The 18,774-nt window shown below is 34.4% G+C and overlaps 1 protein-coding gene across 2 annotated transcripts; it reads left to right on the top strand.

The window, feature by feature from the left end:
* The first annotated feature begins 301 nt into the window (after window positions 1-301).
* Window positions 302-18,508, top strand: MS3_00002481 (uncharacterized protein). 2 transcript variants are annotated; one of them, XM_051210082.1, is made up of 6 exons: window positions 302-3,118; window positions 4,680-4,933; window positions 7,027-7,258; window positions 7,846-8,073; window positions 11,476-16,514; window positions 18,026-18,508. In XM_051210082.1, exons 2-3 carry the CDS (start codon window positions 4,680-4,682, stop codon window positions 7,241-7,243), a joined length of 471 nt encoding a protein of 156 aa, XP_051073142.1. In that variant the 5' UTR covers window positions 302-3,118; the 3' UTR covers window positions 7,244-7,258; window positions 7,846-8,073; window positions 11,476-16,514; window positions 18,026-18,508. The 2 variants fall into 2 exon arrangements, with proteins under 2 accessions (XP_051073142.1, XP_051073143.1); XM_051210083.1 differs by lacking the exon at window positions 7,846-8,073 and having other exon boundaries at window positions 302-4,933; window positions 11,476-11,566; window positions 16,263-16,514.
* The last annotated feature ends 266 nt before the right edge of the window (window positions 18,509-18,774 follow it).

Genomic DNA, 18,774 nt, shown 5'->3' with positions numbered 1-18,774 from the left:
TATCCAATGAATTTTCTAAACCTGAAATCGAAACAACGAACAGATGAATAGTTGAACGAGACTCGAGAAACGAACTCCCATACTTCCATATTCCCTAACTGTTCCGAATCGTCTCACGAATTCCATTTGATTGTTAGTGACTGACGACATGTCTTATAGTTACAAGATCAAAACACACACAAGATTAATATCACAAGGGCTTCTTGTGGATATTATAGTAAACTTAATAGTTGAAATCATGAGTCAGTTGAAGCTAGACCACCATGGAAAACTTGGAAGGCTCAGTGATCTAGATGCTAAGCGATCATGCGCGAGACTGATAGGCTCTGGGTTCGAACCTCGCGGGCTGGGATCGTACATGCGCACTGCTGAGGAGTCCCACAGCAGGACGAAACGGCCGTCAAGTGCTCCCAGGTTTTCCATGGTGATCTAGCTTCGATTGACTCATGATCTCAACTATTAAGGAACACACAAGATTATTCAATTTGAGTATGGATAAGCACTGTATTCATCAGTTGTTCCAATGATCGTATTCAGGTTTGTATTGAATAGTTGTTGCATCAAGTGATGATGAGTACTTGAAGAACACACATTAAGTATTCAGTCAACGTGAAATGAGAGATGAAAGCGTAATTTGGTGATAGTGGAACACGATAGTTAACTTCAATCAACATACACAAATATGTTAATGATATAGAAATACCTTGACAGTTTACTAACTCAGAATAAAATATCTGTGAATATTTCTCGTCTACAACACATTATTGATGAATCCAATTTATTTAGTTCCATCATTAGTCTATTGTTAAAATAAGCCACAAAGTGAAAAAACAAACAATCAGTCAAGGTCACATACTTCAAGTGAAATATTCATATCATTGATCAATATAATTGTACTAAATCAATGAAAATTCTGCATTTGTAAAATGACTGAATTGTGAGAGACATAGAAATCCGATTCAACTGCTACGATTCACAATTGACAACTCGTTCGAAAATATCATCACGTGAAGTTCATTTAAATATTCGGGGTTAGAACAATCTTGTGAACAATAATTGTGGAGATCATTAATTACTCACTTGTAATAACATTAGTGAAGATGCATTTTACCTATACGCTGTGGTTTGAACGAAGAATACACCAAGGTAATATCTGAATGTAATTTAATGTGAAAACGAATCGAGTGATATAAGTGAATCAGTTCAACGACGAACTCTTATCGAGTAGTTGAGATGCATAACAGAGAATATTCGATTCAGAGCATGATCGAGAGCACCCAATCAGTATTATGAGCTAGAAGGTTGCACGATATCAATTTCTACTCACTGGGTGATTTGAGTATATAAATAGCCAATTGTTGACTGAACAACGTAGGTTCGACAATTCTGACGGTGAAGTCACGCGACCGGGATTGGAAGTTGTAAGTAAATGCGACACTCAACCATTTAACGGGTCAGTCATGCACATGAACGACAGTAAACACGAATGTCTTTAATCATGAAGTCAAATACATGATAACGTTTGTTGAGCTGTTTGTTTTGTTGATCAAGCGACACCTAAATTTACAAGACTCATTTGCAACTGTGAAATTTCTAGTCCCGATATTGATCACTCATCAATACCGAATTGCTGTGCAAGAAACTATTCTATCATTACTGTTTATTTTCTCGACAGTATTCAAAAACCGGATCAAATACAAACAACAACCATTCTTCTTGTATCCTCTTCAGTGACTAGATTACAAAATTCACCACACAAAATCATCGCACGCAAATACCAGTGCTATTCATTCAGTTTTGAAATCAATCCATGTCATCACACACATGTTTGTCTACATCAAACAACCACTACTCATTGAACGTAACCACTTTCTCTCCAAATAGCATGAAACCTAGACCAACTAGGCGTTTTATCGACTGTCACCAACCACCACTGTGAAGAAGAGACTTTCAAAATTATTCGGGAATAGTCACAAACTCTAATTTCTACTCATTCAATTATCACAAATCTATCATTAGTTTACCAATAACAATCTCCAATGCACAATTTACTTTAAATTGTCGAGTGGAAGAAAATTCGATAACTACACTCATATCTTGTACACAATATTCAATGGCACAGACCAAAAATAGTTGATATCCTCCGTTTCAAAATCAACTCCTCATCGATTCACTCAAATTTATCAAAATACATTCGACACATGAACGCTTGCATGAATTCACCTATTTAACAGCATTTCGTTTCAAAATGAAATTATTCATCTCCATGTACACACAAACATCACACTTGTTACATGCATACAATCTCTGATTACGTAGATGGCCAATTCAACTAAATTCAATCTGCTCTTACACTGTCACTTTCGATTGATAAACACCACCGCCTAACATTCTACACGAGACCAATAACCAATGTTTGCTAAACATATTGATCACGAAAATCACTGGTCGACAAGCTTTACAAATAACTAAAACACACAATAACCACAATTCAACAATAATAATAACAATAACAGCAACAGAAAAGTAAATTACCTTGAATTCTCATCATCACACTCTGATTGGTTTATCTGTACTAGGTCACACTTTGAATGTGGCTGTATTGACAGAATCTGTCTGAGATGGATGATACATATAAGTTCATTGATTGGTCGTCCACTATGTCCAATGTAATTGTGTATAACAGAAGAATAAAATAGGTCAAGTTGTTTTCTGTCAACAAATCATCGGACGTGTGTGGACATACTTGGTCGTTCTCTCATTCACTAAACTACTTCTATTCATGTACGTTGTCTACATTTTCCTCTCTATGTTTATTAATGTCATGGTAATTTGCGAGTCAATGTGTAAGTGACATGTTTAAACACTTCGTAGTGAGTGATTTTATAGGACAAGTGTTGAGGTCTCAAAGTGAGATATCGGTTCAATTGGAATGCATCGATAACGGATATTTGTAATTGTAATAGATTGCTCATTTCATTCAGCACATAACTGCACACTGTATTTGTCTGTTTGTGGAATTTATTCAACTCGTAATGAGACTGGGAAATTCGTGTTGACTTGGTTAGAATAATGCCAGTTGATTCTCATTCTTCAGTGGTTTGTTTTCAGTGAACACGTAAGTGCTTCTTTGTGCTCAGTGTACTACTTAGTTCGTCCAGTCACACCGATGAATCCACGCGATATTAAAAAACCTCAATTTGATTGCCATAACCTCAACTGAGGTAGATGTGTTTGCACTGTGGTTACGCGTGTACAATTTGTGCTGTTTTTTTATTTTTTACCTTATTTCCTGTTGGCATATAACTCACAATCGTCATATTTGATAAGCCACTAATCTAATCAGTTTGTCTGTATAGCCAGGCAGTGTAGAATAGACAGTTTGACCATCTTTCAATTACGTAACTCTTAATCACAGAACATACTTAAACAGCATCAAAATTCATAATAAGTATGAACAGTACCAAGCCTTACACACTTTTCGGATAAGCATTTTCTTCATTCTGGTGATAGTTGCAATGATTCCTTATATGTTGGCGTTTTGAAACAAACGTGTATTTTCTGACATTTTTTGTTAACAAAATCGGATTATACTTAAAATGGAGCTATGTAACATGATGTTTTAAGAAATCACAGGATCACGGGATATCTACGTCTTAATCACTTAACGGTAATTTTATTCGTTAACGTATTTCGTATATTTGCATCAGTTATTATCTTCTTTAGTTGATTTCAAATCTGATATCTGTATCGACTACCTATACACTGACAATATATGTGATTCATCGTGACGTGCATTTTGCAATCAAAATGGAGTGTAGGATGAGATTCTTGACAATGTTACTTTTTAAATCTATGGCGTTTCGTATCCATTTGTCACTTGTCTTCATAAATATTCACCGTTGTAAATTTCAGTGTCCCATAATAATAAGCAATCTTCCCATACATATGCTTAACCAGTAGCCCGAATGAAAAAAGATGATAGTTAGAAAGGAATGGACGCCTTTTAGTGATATTCCTGCACATATAAATAGAAATGAAAGTCATTACTTAGCTAATCAGTGAATGGTCTAAACAGGTGTGGCAAACTAAATGCTCTATTACTCCAGAACTCATCTTTACACAGTTTCTGTTCAATATATTTTATTACTTCAAATGATCAAGTAAGATCTCACTGAAAGCAAATACCTCTTAAATGGATATATGCCACTTGTTTTGTGATTATCTATGTGAACTGGAATAGCTTAAAGCCCCGACCCAATTTCCCGTTTTTAACCATTCATGAATATGTCACTTCCATGATGAAAGATCAATCGTCGACCCGTTTCTCGAAATCAAGTGAATATTGTTTCCAACCTTTTCTGATTATCTTCCGCTTATCATTTTATGAATAGACTGTCATCTGACCTAATTTCTTCAATCCTCGTAGGTGATCCCATTGATGTATAGATATGAAATAAACATAGCCGGTATTAATAATGAAATGATTTTCCTTCATTATTCATTTGCATAAAATTTCTAATAAACGTTCAGTAAAATGTTTTGAATTCGCTTATTTGAAAAAACAGTTTTGGTCATACTTAGAAATGAACCATATTTTTGAATCATAAGTTTATATAATAATTATTAATTATATAACATGTACTTGTACCATGGATTATTTTTTTTTAAATTTTAAGATGACTACTCCATTTTATGTTCGACAATCTCATCTATCTTGGGTATCTGGTACTGCAGGAAAAGATCAACCAACAAATGGAGTCGAAGCAGATTCTCGTATTTATGTTGCTCGAGGTGAAGTAAATGGACATGTAATACCAGGAAAATTGCCTCTTAGAATAGGTGCAGCTTTTATACCTTGTGATGGAAAAGAACATGGACTTTGTAAATTTGAAATTTTGTGTAACACAAACGTATTTCCAAATCAATCATTGTAAGCAACAACAAAATTTGTAACGCAACTGTTTCTATAAATAATATTTTAATCATAGAATTTAGCTACGAATTCGATTCGAATAATTTATAAATCATAACATAAGATCATAAATTTAAATAACCATCTTATCAAAACTCATAAAATATAAGTGGGTTTAGGGAACGTAAGGTTTTACTGTACTACCATTATTTTAAACTGTACATCTATGTGACGAATCTGAAGTCATTGCTAAGCTATTTGACACAATGAGATCGAATTTTCTTTCTATTTATTATTTATATTGATGAATCTATTACCAAAACTAATACTATTGTATTATCAGTGGTTAGAATCATGAGTCAATTGAAGCTAGAAAACCATGGAAAACCTGGGAGCACTGGATAACCGCTTCGTCCTAGTATGGGACTCCTCTGCAGTGCGCATCCACGATCCCGTCCCCCGCGAGATTCGAACCCAGAACCTATCAGTCTCGCGCGCGAGCGCCTAACCATTAGACCACCATTGTATTAGTTTAATAAAATTCGATGTGGTATTGAGTTATCTAAACAATAATCACAGTTTTATATCAATGATATTTGATGTAACTTGATTATTTAGGCAATTGACTTTCTGATCAACAATCTACTTAACATATAACTACATATCCCTTAGTTTCAAAACTTAAATGTTATTATTTGACTTGGATTTTTATGAGCATCTATTTTATAATGATGGTTGATACTTCAGCAAAACTCACCTCATTTGCTAAGCTAAAGGGAATGCAAATTTTACGTAAAATAATCATTGTGGACAGTAGATGAAAATTGTTGTTTCTTTGAGGGATTCGTTAGTTGTTTATTTTATTTGGACCTTTTTTATGATATATGATATATATAAACTAGACTATTATTCGTGGGATTCTATTTATGCTAGTTAAACAGTTGTATGTTCAACTCTTTTGATCAGATCTAAGCATATTATAAAAGGTCACTTGTAGAAAGAAAATATAGTGTCATCCATAAAGTGTGTTCTCCCCACTTTTACATATTCATTCAGTTTGAGTTCTAATACGTTCATCTTATGAATAGCTTTTATTTTTCCGTAACGTTTTTCCTACCGAGAAAATACTGCAACCTGTACAATTGAGTGTTTTAGTGTCAGAAAAAAGCTGTAAAGACTTCTTATAATTAGTAAGTGTCGAAAATTTCATTAAATTTTCAAGTATATGTCATTAACTTGACTGTACTTCAAGATCAATGCCGCAGATTTGTCATTACATTTAGTTTTCTTCAAAGGATTAAACACATCATGAATGTTCACACATTCTGGATATCTTTCATACTCACACATTATTAAGTCGTCGAATATATTGAAAGTACTGTACTTATAAGATAAACTGATTACAAATGTTTTTGAATTAACCCAGGTAATATAATCTCTAGTCAAAATAAATAAATTGTGGCTATAAGTGGAATCCAGGATGAGCGTTTTGCTCAATCTGGGACTCGTCTGCTAGATGTACTTTCATCCCAGTGGGACTTGAACCCATTACCTTTCACCGTAGATGTCAGCGTATTATTCTTTAAGCTGATGAATCCAGGTAGTCATTAACTTTCTCAACAATTATGATATTTATGTCCTTACTAGTGAGGGTTTAAGTTATCTCGTTTTTGATATTCGGAACTGAATTTTGGTTTGCCCTTGTTGACAAATATACATCTTATTTGGATTGAATCGACATATCCATACTGTCACTTTCTTAATGGCCATCACAATACGAACAACAACACTGAGAGTTAAGCAGGTACATACAATTGACTAGTCCCAAATATGATGAGATGATTGTCCTTGATTTCACTACTTCCCACAATCCATCTAGATTCAATAAAATGTTTATATCGAGGTGATCGGTACAGAATGAACATTTTGTAAAATAGACGGATTAATGTTCACTCCTAAGCATCAAAAACGAGAAAACTGAAACCCTTACTAGTAATCATTTAATAATCCCTTCAGTAATGCTTGTTTTCAAACTGTATACACATTTTAATATTTTTTCATCTACAACTCAAAAATAATCTTTATTATTTATTTGGTTAACTCTTTGTCAGATACAATTGGATTCCAGCATCTGATGGTAGAGTCCCAGCTGGTGCTTTATTGGCTGGTTCAACCACTGATGGTTTACCATTATATGTTGCTCGTGCTTCCATAAACAATGAGATGTGTGTGGGAAAAGTTAACTCTGAATATGAATGTGCACTTATGCCTTGGGGAAATGTTGAACATAAAGTAAAAGAATATGATGTTCTTTGTTTGATTGAATAAACCGAGATAAGACAGGTGAATTCCTTTAAGAAATTTAAAATATATTCTGTATAATAATGATTATAATAACTTGGCTATTGATTTTTTGAGTAATACTTCGTTGGGAAATGGGAGGGGCTCATTTACGTCAAAAAATTTCTCACGTTTAAAGCAAGTTATCCATTGTACAAACGAAATTACGATACATTATCGCTGTTAGCAGCTTCTTAAAACTGTAGACTTCTAACCATTATTTCAACCTTCTATCATCTCAATATTAATATAATTATTTCTTATCATTAACTACCTATGTTTTATATGTGTAGGTTTAAGAGTGGATGTTGTTGAAGAGAACATCCATATCGTTGTTCAGTAATCGTCCCTTATTTCTGAATAGAATTACGCTTAACACACTTTGAATCCTGCTTTCATACTAATCAGATTGAAGCCATCAAATTGAAAAGGACTATTTTTGTATAGAGGTAGACCTGTAGTGAACGAGAACACAAGTGGGGACAACCAAATTTATTTTGTTATTGCAAAACGTCATTCGATAGTCTCAGACTTTATTGTTCCTTTATTTTTATACCAATCACTCTCTGCTCCCGTTCTCTTCTATCCAGGTTTCTCAGCTTTCTGCTGCCAGGCATCCCACTTTCAATTGGTGTTACACATTACTTATATCCGTCGACATAAGTAGCACAAACTACAGTCCCTGTTTATTAGTGATGGAATTATTGTATATTCTGAGAGATATGCTTGTGAAGTGACTGAACTACTTTGGGACTAAACTCTGAGAAGAAAACCTGTTTGCTGAACTATTAGCGATTTATTGAGCAAACTGAAATAAAGTAAAGGAATTTCCTCTTCTGTTTATTATTCCTATATCAATTGCATTTATACTACTTACAACATATTCAGTAGACATAGTGTTGCATTCTAAATAATAGCTTTACTTGAGCAAGTCGCTTATAATCGATATTACATTAATCTCCGCAAACCGTTTGAACCTGTACTTGAATCATGGATCCAGAAATGTTGACTAGTAATTTTCATGCAGCTTAAGATAATTATTAGGTCTACTGAAACATTTACAGTCAACAAAGTAAAATTTGTGTGCAAGAAATGATGGGACAAACAGGAGTGAATTGTTGTTCATTACTCTATGATCTTCATTTCCATGTTTGATTAATTATTTTTCACTTGATAGGCTGAATGTGATAAGTATCAACGACAATGCTACTTTTCTAATCTATGTTCAGTTACTTACATATGTAAGTATACTGATATATTATTTCAAGTCAAATTTTTAGAAGTGAATTAAATTCTCATCCTTTACTTTTATCCTTTCTCTTGCGTCGAATAGTATTCCATTAGTGTTGGGTTTACTGAGTATATGAATTGAGTCTCATGTATAATACAAAGAGGAACTCTGCAGTTCATACAGTCTATATTATTTAGTAACATTATCAACTGAAAGGGAAAAATAAATCTCAATCACTAATCAGAAACCAGTCTGATATCGTCACATCTACAAACTTCAGTCGCTTATCTATAGGATTTCGAAGGTAGACATAGTAATTTATATAAAGCATAGACATATATACGATTTTCCCTCTGATCCAGACACGGATATATAAGTGCGTAATTAACTAGGCTCATTAACATATATCACTTACCATTTGACCATGAGACGGGCATATAAGTAAGTAAGCAAATTGTGTCATAGAATCCATGTCAACATACAGACCTGGTCAGCTTGATATAAAAAGAAATGTTACATGTAAAATACAGAGATATAAGGTTAAATCGTTTAGAAAGTTATGATACATAAATTGTTTTCAGAAGAAATTCTTCACGAAGATAATAATAATATAGGACATCATTTAGAAACAAGTTATTTTTATTAGACATTCTACTGAGGTATCAATAGTGCATCGAAGGCTCATTTCCAGTACCATTATAGAGCAATCATTTCATTAATTAAAAAAAGAAAACGGGAATAGAACAATAACAGCAAAAATTACTATATTAGGTTTGGTGATATATGAACACAGGCACATGATATTCTCATACTTGGCCAGTCCATAAGATGTTAAAGAATACAAAAATAACGAATTGTGCAGAATAGCATGAATCTATTTTATTTCGTTCGGTTCTTATCAACTGCTATAATATTTTAAAATCAAAATTATCGTAAATTCTGCATATTTATAGGAGTAAAATTGAGGTAGTAATTCGAACAAATGTGATGAAATTAAAGACATAAAGAGTGGTGTAAATAAATATAATCTGTAAGACAAGATTCCGGATCATCAGACATAGTAATAATAGATCATGGGGCTAAAACAGTTAACTGATTATGTAATGATGTAGTTGAACGTAAATCGATGGCAATTAAGAAGAATATGACTTGAGACTAATCAGTTTAAGAGTAGAAAAATCCCAAGAATGATGTAATAAATTGAAGATAAAGACACTATGACAAGGTAATATATGCAACTATTTGTATTTGGATACATAAGTTCATCTTGAGGCATTTGATGGCGACTGGATAGGAGGAATTTATGAAAACTTCTTCGACACTATGGTGTACCTGAGAAAATCGTCAACACTATACGGAATTCACACGACGACTACATTGGAATGTCGTGCATGAAGGGCAGCTAACAGATGCATTCCAAATGACGACTGGTGTCAGACAGGGCTGCCTACTTCCTCTTTCTCTTTCCTATGATGGTCGACTGGATTGTGAAGACCCCGACACCTGCGAGGAAGCATGTAATAAATGACCTGACCCTTGTATCTCATACGCATCGACAAATGCATGCCTGGACAAATAGTGAAGCAGCAGTCTCTGCAACAGTAGGCCTCAAAATACACAAGGGAAAAAGCAAGATCCTCAAATACAACAGGGAGAATACTAACGCAATCACACTTGATGGAGAAGCTCTGGAAGAGGTGGAAACTTTCACGTACCTGGTCAGCAGCATCATCGATGAACAAGGAGGATGTGATGTAAACGTAAAGGCAAGGATGTGCAAAGCAAGGGCTGCATTTCTACAGTTGAAGAACACATGGAACTCAAAATAACTGTCAACCAATATCAGAGTGAGAATTTTCAATACGAACGTCAGAATATTCCTACTGTACGAAGATGAAGAGCGGAGAACTACCACAACTATCATCAAAAACGTCCAGGTATTTCTAGGCAATTGCCTACGTAAGTTACTGAATGTTCGTTGACCGGATGCCATCAGTTATAGCCTACTGTGGGAGAGAACAGACCAGCTTCAAGTTGGAGAGAAAATTAGGAAAGGGTGTTGAAAGTGAATGGGACAAACATTGAGGAAATCGCCACAGTGCATCACGAAGCAAGTGCTAAGTTGGAATTCAGAGTGGAAAAGAAAAAGAGGAAGGCTGAAAACACACTGTACCGAGAATTGGAAGCAGACATGAAAAGGATGAACAGTAACTGAAAAGAACTGGAAAGGATTGCCCAGGATAGAGTTGGATGGAGAAAACTGATGGGTGCCCTATGCTCCTTCATAGGGGGATAACAGGCGTAAGGAAGTAATTAAGGCTTCTGTAAATTCGAGAATGGAATTTGACTGTTCTTTTATTGATCCTGAAAGATTTCAGTATAGTAACCCGATGCCACATAAATGTTTCGAAGTAGCCTTTTCTCCCATTGACATGAAGTTGTTTGGGGTATGTTTTTGAAATCGGATATAGGCCCTGCTTTCTGTTCTACTAATGTAACTGCTTTGGGAGCCTGTGGTGTTTGAACGAACTAATGATTCCTTTGTACTTGTTGAATGCTTGATTTCGAATTCCGAATACAGTACATTCGTTCGTGATTATCTAGTACTTCTTGATCCAATTGCGTTATTTCTGGGATTCTTAATTTGTACCATAATTCAAATAATCCTTATCATCATAGAGCCACATGTAAATTTGTATACACAGTTGGTGGTAACATGAAAGTACCTATCGATCTTTTATTTTAATAAAGAACCTGTTGTTTTATACAAGATAATCAACTAGCTGCAGGACATGTTCTAGGCAGTACTATTTATTGTCAGTGCAACATCATCACCCTTGAATTCAAGATGAATAAAAATAGGTTTTTTTTTATCTAAATCCATCTTTCGAAGCATTATGTCTTGATGTTTCCCATATTTCTTAATTAATTTCTTTGGATATCCATTGTTCATTAGGGATTCTTTATCGTTTATTAATTCTGCTTCTAGTGTATCGCAGTACCAATGTGAACAGAGAAATAAAGAAGCCGTGACGAACAACGAAAGCTGTTTTTGGGAACATTATTTCACTTAATTCAAAGTTAGTAAGATACTAGCACTTTGTTTTGATCCTGGTGATTCTATAAAGCATAAACTTCCGTTTGATGCATACGCCGTTCTATTCCAAAGTTAGTGTAATTTGAACGTAACCTTTCGTATTCGATTTTTTCTACCCTAACGCTTAGCTTAAACACATTTAAAAAAAACTTGTTTGAGCGTTGTTATAGTGATAGTCATCTATTTATTCATATATCTTTTTATATTTGGCTACATCAAGAATAATTCGAGTAGTGTCCCAGTTGACTCGTCTTCTTTCCCGCCTGTTAACCAATCAGATGACAGAATAGTTTTCGTCTGTCTGTCCAAGGTCGTTAGTCCCAATTCGGACTCACGCATTTCTAGCTTCAGGGTTAAACCAGTTAGCCTTTCGTGTCAAGGCCTTAACCTAGACCCAGACAAGTTCTATCCTGTATATTATTGGACAAATAGATCAAAGATGTAACAAATACATATCCTTTTCGTTCTGTGAAATAGCATTTTGATAAGTGCCTTTTTGTAAATAATTTGACAGAAACAGTTAAAATTCAGATAAACACCATTCCATTTATCCTTTCGATAAACTGAACGTTAAGCTACACCATTCTCCAGTTGTAAGGCAACGCCGAGAAGGTAGGATTTATCGTTCTTTTAATGTGCTGATAGTAATCTGGATATTTTATGTGCGTTGTTGGCAAGGTTCAGAATCAATTTTACTTGTAAATCATTACATACAATAAAAGTGTCTTCAACACACCTCTCATAATAAACCATTAATTCGATCACTCCTCTAAGTTCAGTCTTCCTAAGGTTAGCTCTGAACAGATTTAAGATAGAACCAAGCGGACTTCCCATTGCTATATGATCAGTTTGATGGTATATGATGTCAATTTGAAACTGAACATCTTCTGTACACATAAGTTTTTGAGTTTGAGTTCTGATACTTGTAGGGGTTGGAAGTTCGATTGCTCGCAAATTATGTCTATGGTTTCAAGAAGCGATATTTTGTTAAATAAAAATGTTGCATCAAATGAAGTCATCGACTTACCAGGAGGTTAAGCTTTGACGAACTAGTTCTAACTTTTCCACTAGCTAGCGAGATGGCATGATGAATTAACCATTGAAAAAATAGCCATTAGCTGGACGGAACGTTTTTGAATTTTTGGTGGGCCATTCATATGCCTTAATCGAGATCCAAGAGGCCTTAGATCATTGTAATGAAATTTTTCAATGATTTTCTTCCTCAACAGCTCCCTGAATATGTTCATAACTCGTTTTTTATTGAGTCAGTTAAGTCTTTGTTGTATTTGTCAACCGTAAATTTCAGATTGTCGTTTAGCATAAACTTGACTTAAGTGATGTAATCGGATACGTTCATTAGTATAACTCATGAGCCTTTGTCCTGTCATAAAATCATTAACACATTATTTATAGGTTGTAAGCAACTGATTAGAGTCTAACAAAATAAAATGAATTCACGTTATTCTGTTTAATTTGTTGTTTTTGGACGTGCTGTTTTGTGACATTTCCCAAGGAAATTTTTATGCTATTTATGTACGCTTGGGTTGTGTGCTTATTGTTGTTTGTGCTTCTGGCTGCTTATGGAATACACTTTTTCTCATCTTGAACCTGGACTTCTCACTCTAGTTAGCGGGGCTGAGACGCATTGGAATAGTTTAGCTTGTCTTTTCATTGTGTTGCTGATCCTTCGTTCCGTTCACCGATCTTAGGTGATTTCGTAATTTCTTCAAACATAGCAGAACCATCCTTCACACAGCAATTTCAGGAGGTTAAGTGTTAGAGCGTGGGACGAACAGGCCTAAGTTCGACCCCACGATGGTATAGTCGTGAATGAGCACTACCGGGAAGTCTTATGCTGTGACGAAAGAGCTATCCAGTGACTCTTATTTCTCAATGAAAGTCTGACTCAGATCGGTTTGTGATATCAATAATATTCAATATTTTACGCAAATCTTTATACTGAAAAATGTTTCACTTAAAATTTGTCATAGTTAACCAAACACGAATGTTAACCTGATGGCGGTGAAAAATCGGCACAGTGCTATCATCTAAATATATATTCATTATGTTGCACAGATATACAAATGTTCAATTTCCCTGTCGATGCTTTAATGATAAAAGTAGACTATGCTTTGTGATACAAAATTTCCCGTATTCATAATGGATAAGAAATGAAGAAGATTGTAATGATCTAGTAATCTATTTCTACATTTCATAGTTATACTTTGTGCTGAAGCACTTTAAAAAGCGGTCTATCGAATCTTCTATAAATCTAGTATTTGTTGTTCTTGAATTGTAATGATTGATTTTTAAATTACACACAAATAGACGAAAATGACCTCAATTTATGATTGGTTAATAGTTTATATTGTTTAATATTGGTTTGACTAAATCACGTTGTGCCACCTACTACATATTGAGCTTAATCACAAATAAATAAATATATATATCTATATATAAGCGCGATGCCATTGTATATATTCACCATTCAAACATAACTCATTGAGAGGTTAGTTTATTGACTGGATTATTGATTTTAATGAATTGACTTTTCTTACACAAAATACCTTGTGCTTGTGAACCACAAATGCATACAGACTACTTTTCCAACACTGAAGGATTTGTCGAGTTTGAAACTCATCTTCAATGTTTTGATGATCGTGAATGTCAAACATTTTGGTAAATCATCTATTATAAAATGTATTACGATTAGAATGACCTGTTAACTGGAAACTGTCATTCGAATACTTTTGGATAATTTAGCGAAATTCCGTTTATCTAAACACTGTATTCAGTGAAGAGTGACCATTAGATTTTTCTCTTTTGAATACAACCACATATTTCTTTTGTGATAAAAATTATTGGTTATCAGCTCAGATCATGTATCACCTTACAATAGATCCATAAGTAATATCATGGGACAGTACTCACTCTTAAAATTGACTTTATTAGATACATTCAAACCTTTTAATCATAAAGTAGATTTCCCTAGATAACTGTTCATACGCACGTTTATCAAGGATTATGCTGTGGTATTTATTTAAAGACAGTTGCTACAGTCTTCTGCTTTTGCATCCCTGATGGACTGGTGTCTGACGAAATCTCAGCACGGATTTGAAAAGCTCGTTTGGCTTTTACCGACTTACGTCATCTATGGCGAAGGCGAGATATACGTCTATCAATAAAAGGACGAGTATACTGCGCGGCAGTTCTCTCTGTTCTACTTTACGGCTGCGAAACGTGACCACTAAGAGTAGAAGATACTCGTAAGTTACCAGTTTTTGATCACAGATGTCTTAGAAATATTGCCAGCATCTGCTGGGACCACCGGGTAAGTAATAGTGGGGTTAGACGCAGGATATTAGGGAATGATGGTAAATCAGTTGATGAGGTTGTGAACCCTCATCGACCGAGTTGGTTGGGCCACGTGTTACGCATGCATGAAAACCGATTACTACGACGGGCAATGCTGACTAGTGTTGGGAATGGTTGAAAGAATGTTAGGAGCGGCCAAACCGAAACGTGGCATCAGTGCTTGAAGTCGCTAACTTCTAGTCTTAGCCATATTGGTAGATGCAGACTACTCGGTTGGGGTCCGCGTGTCTATCGTAACCAATGTTTGGAGACTCCGTGTGACATGGCTCAGAGTCGATCACAATGACGTAGATGTATACACTTTCTGTCTTCCCTTAAACTATGAAATTAAAATTATTTCATATCTTTCTTTCTGTACTGTATCCTTACATAAAATCTTTTCTTTATATACTTCACCTTTGAGTTAACTGCTTCTATGAATCCGGTGTTCTTCCTGCTGTGCTAATGTGGTTTGGCAACTTGGACTGATGCATGTATGTGCCTGGTCCTACGTTGTAGCTGACTGACTGACTGTATAATATGATTTGTAATAGGTTTCCGGACTGATGATAACAAACTAGAGTTATCGGAAAGTACGATACTATTACGGAACATAATGCGGAAAATTAGGACGTATTTTGACGCCAATTACACCGATTAAAGTCTAGCTAAAGAAACACTGGGTCCTTCAGATTTATGAAATACAAAAAAATGAACAAGCTGATTGTTGGAAAACAGCACATAATTGTATCAAGCTGGAGTACTAGGACTGAACAAAAATAGACAAAAATGTTGATCAGTCATTCAGAGTACATATTGATTTCAGCAGAAACTCACAGAAGTAAAACTTGACAACAAAAAGAATGGCAAGAGTTATGCTGTAGGAAGAAGAAAAATAGATTTAACTAAAATGTCGAAATAAGAGTATTCATAAATGATGTAACCTCACATAGAAAACTTGTGAAGTTCGTGAAGCTGTTTCTCAATAAGTAAGACTTCTCAACGTTTTGTATTTACGATTTTTCTGTTAGTCACCTATTACTTATTTCCTGTAAATCCTGAATGATGTCTGGCTTTGTGAACTTAGTTAAGATGAAAAACTTCATTAATATTATCAGTAACAGTAAATTCATTTGTGTATTTAAAAAATCAACCACAAATAATAAGAAAATTAGTTCAAAATTAAGTACCTCCTTAGTAATAGTGGTAGGAACGTGATATATAGCTGATCGAAAGTCTCAACAAATAAATCTGGCTTATAAAGATTCAGTAATCTATTTCTCAAAAAATTATTTCATTCTATGCATTTTATTTACATGCCAAAGAATGTGGCAGCAGTCTGGACGACAAGCACATCTATCATGGTTACCCGCCTACGCTAAACAAACCCCTCCACCACATGCTGTTGAAGCTGATGTTAATATCTACGTTATTCGTGGTCGAGTTAATGATGATGTGATACCTGGAAAATGGCCCATATATCTTGGTAAAGGTTATGTACCATATGGTGGAAAAGAAGTTGAATTGGACAGTTTCGAAGTGTTGTGCAACACAAGTTTAAAGCCAACAGAACACTTGTAAGTAAATGAAAGTAACTTGTACCATTTAAGTAAAAAAAATTCGAACGTGTGTCCAACTCATTTGATTTTGTCTTTTAAGAATAGTTGATTCATGGACCCAGTTGAATCATCAAGCCATGGACCGATAGTTTTACATTTCATCAGTCAATACGAGGGATCAATTTGATAAAATCTTAACCAAAATGCTTATAACTACACATAAATAAGTCAGATTTGAAACTCTCAATTCACTCAATAAGACTACTTCAACTAAGAGTTCTTTTTGATTAACACTCTAAGTTATAGGAATAAGCCATTTATGATGGCATTTAAAATAATTACCACCAAATACATCACGGAAAGACATTACTATCAAATTCTGATATGATCAGTTGGTCTCAACAGCTGAACTACAAATATAGAATGGTATTGAATTAGTCAGTCAATTCAGAACTGTACGTATTAATATTTGTTGACATGAAGTCAAATATGGAATTCACACAGCATTAATTTAATAACACAATCACGCCATACTTATGTGTATCTATGTTCTATCAAATGAATAAAATCTATTCATTTTTGTTTACATTGGCAATAACTCAAATGCATATAAATAGATGTAGGCGGAATGTATTAACTTGATAATCCTTTCAAGTATCTTAATACTTTGTTACGAAAAATCATTAGTTTAAGTTGGCTAATGAAGATTAGTGAAATATCTACTGAGAATATATGAATTATTCGTAATGTAATCAAATAACGAATCGGATACACAGATGAGAATTTATTTGAATGATTTAGTGTGTATTGTATCGGTCGATTTATTTAATGGAAATTATGCATGATGATGTTATACAGAGTAACTGAACTGTTTGTCATCGCATTAACTTTGTTACGACTTAGTTGAAATTTGATTGGTATTTATGTTATGTTTCGAGAACAATACAATGAACATTATGCAGCATTTTCAAAGCAGATAAAGTATCAGATCCAAATATTCGCTTGATCGACCTATACAAATATTTAGACTGTGAACACCGATTATCTGAGGCTTCCAGGATTCCAATGCTTGTCTAACCAGTGTCACTCTGTGATGTGAAACTCCAAAATTTTGCACATATTTATTAACATTTACAACTGACCGCATTATTTACTTAATATTACACGTCTTGAGTGGCTTAGAATGACATCCATTTCGAAACTACTGACCATTTAATCGATAGTCAGTGTTCTATGTTAACGCACTCATCAAAACTCTACAGTTGTTATTTCGAACTGATTGTTTTTGTGATAGCGTCTTCATTTTACAAACAGATTTCCACTTTTGCTTACTAACTGCCTTCATATTCGGAATGCGACAATTGAGAGTTACCACAAACATGTTGTGCAGTTATCCAAGTGTTTTTCTTAAGTAACCACTTTCTATCGGATTCTTTCATTTTCCCATATTCAATTTTGCAGTTTGCCATTCAAAATATTTATAAGCATTTGCATAAATAATATGTTTTCTCCGTTGTTCATTCATCTAGTTATGAATGGGTTTCATATACTGGAGGCAATGTACCAAACAATGCATTACATGCTGGTGAAACTCAGTCATCCGAACCTTTATACATAGCTCGTAGATTAGTGAATAATGAGATGTGTGTTGGTAAAGTCCATCCATCACATGGTTGCGCATATTTTCCATGGGGTGGCGAGGAACATTCGGAGAAGAGTTATGAAGTACTGTGTTATCTAGATTGATGATATGAACAGATAAAAAATTATTATATTTCTATAATTTGACAAACGTCAGAACGCGTATGGAAAGACAGAAATGGATTATACCAGTTACCTCAAATTATGAACTCATTGATGTCATATTTGATGTATCATACAATCACAATCCAAATATATTATTTGTGTTTTACTTGTTACCGTTCTGAACAGTTTCAAAATGCCTTCATGGGTGATATCTTTTAAAAATCATTCTTCCGGAGGTACAGAAAGAGTTGCTGTCCACCATTTGTCGTTTAGGAAATTTAGCCAGTTTTACTTTTAAATGAAATTCATCAACAGAGACCGTAGTTAAGGACGATTAAAAAAATTTCCTGATGTGTGAAATTCGTCGTTTAGGTTGCCATTATCTCTTTATCAAATTGAAATGATTGCGAGAAACACTAACACTGATCGTCTGTTTGGTTAAAAAGTTCATACATTACTTCGTTGCTCAATATAAAATATGATGACATTGGATTATCGTCACGCTTTATCCAGAATTGATTGAAGATGGACA

The sequence above is a fragment of the Schistosoma haematobium genome, chromosome 1 (genome assembly GCF_000699445.3).
Source record: "Schistosoma haematobium chromosome 1, whole genome shotgun sequence".
Lineage (NCBI taxonomy): Eukaryota > Metazoa > Platyhelminthes > Trematoda > Strigeidida > Schistosomatidae > Schistosoma > Schistosoma haematobium.
The sequence above is the reverse complement of the archived record's forward strand: the minus strand, read 5'-3'. Positions and strand labels throughout refer to the sequence as shown.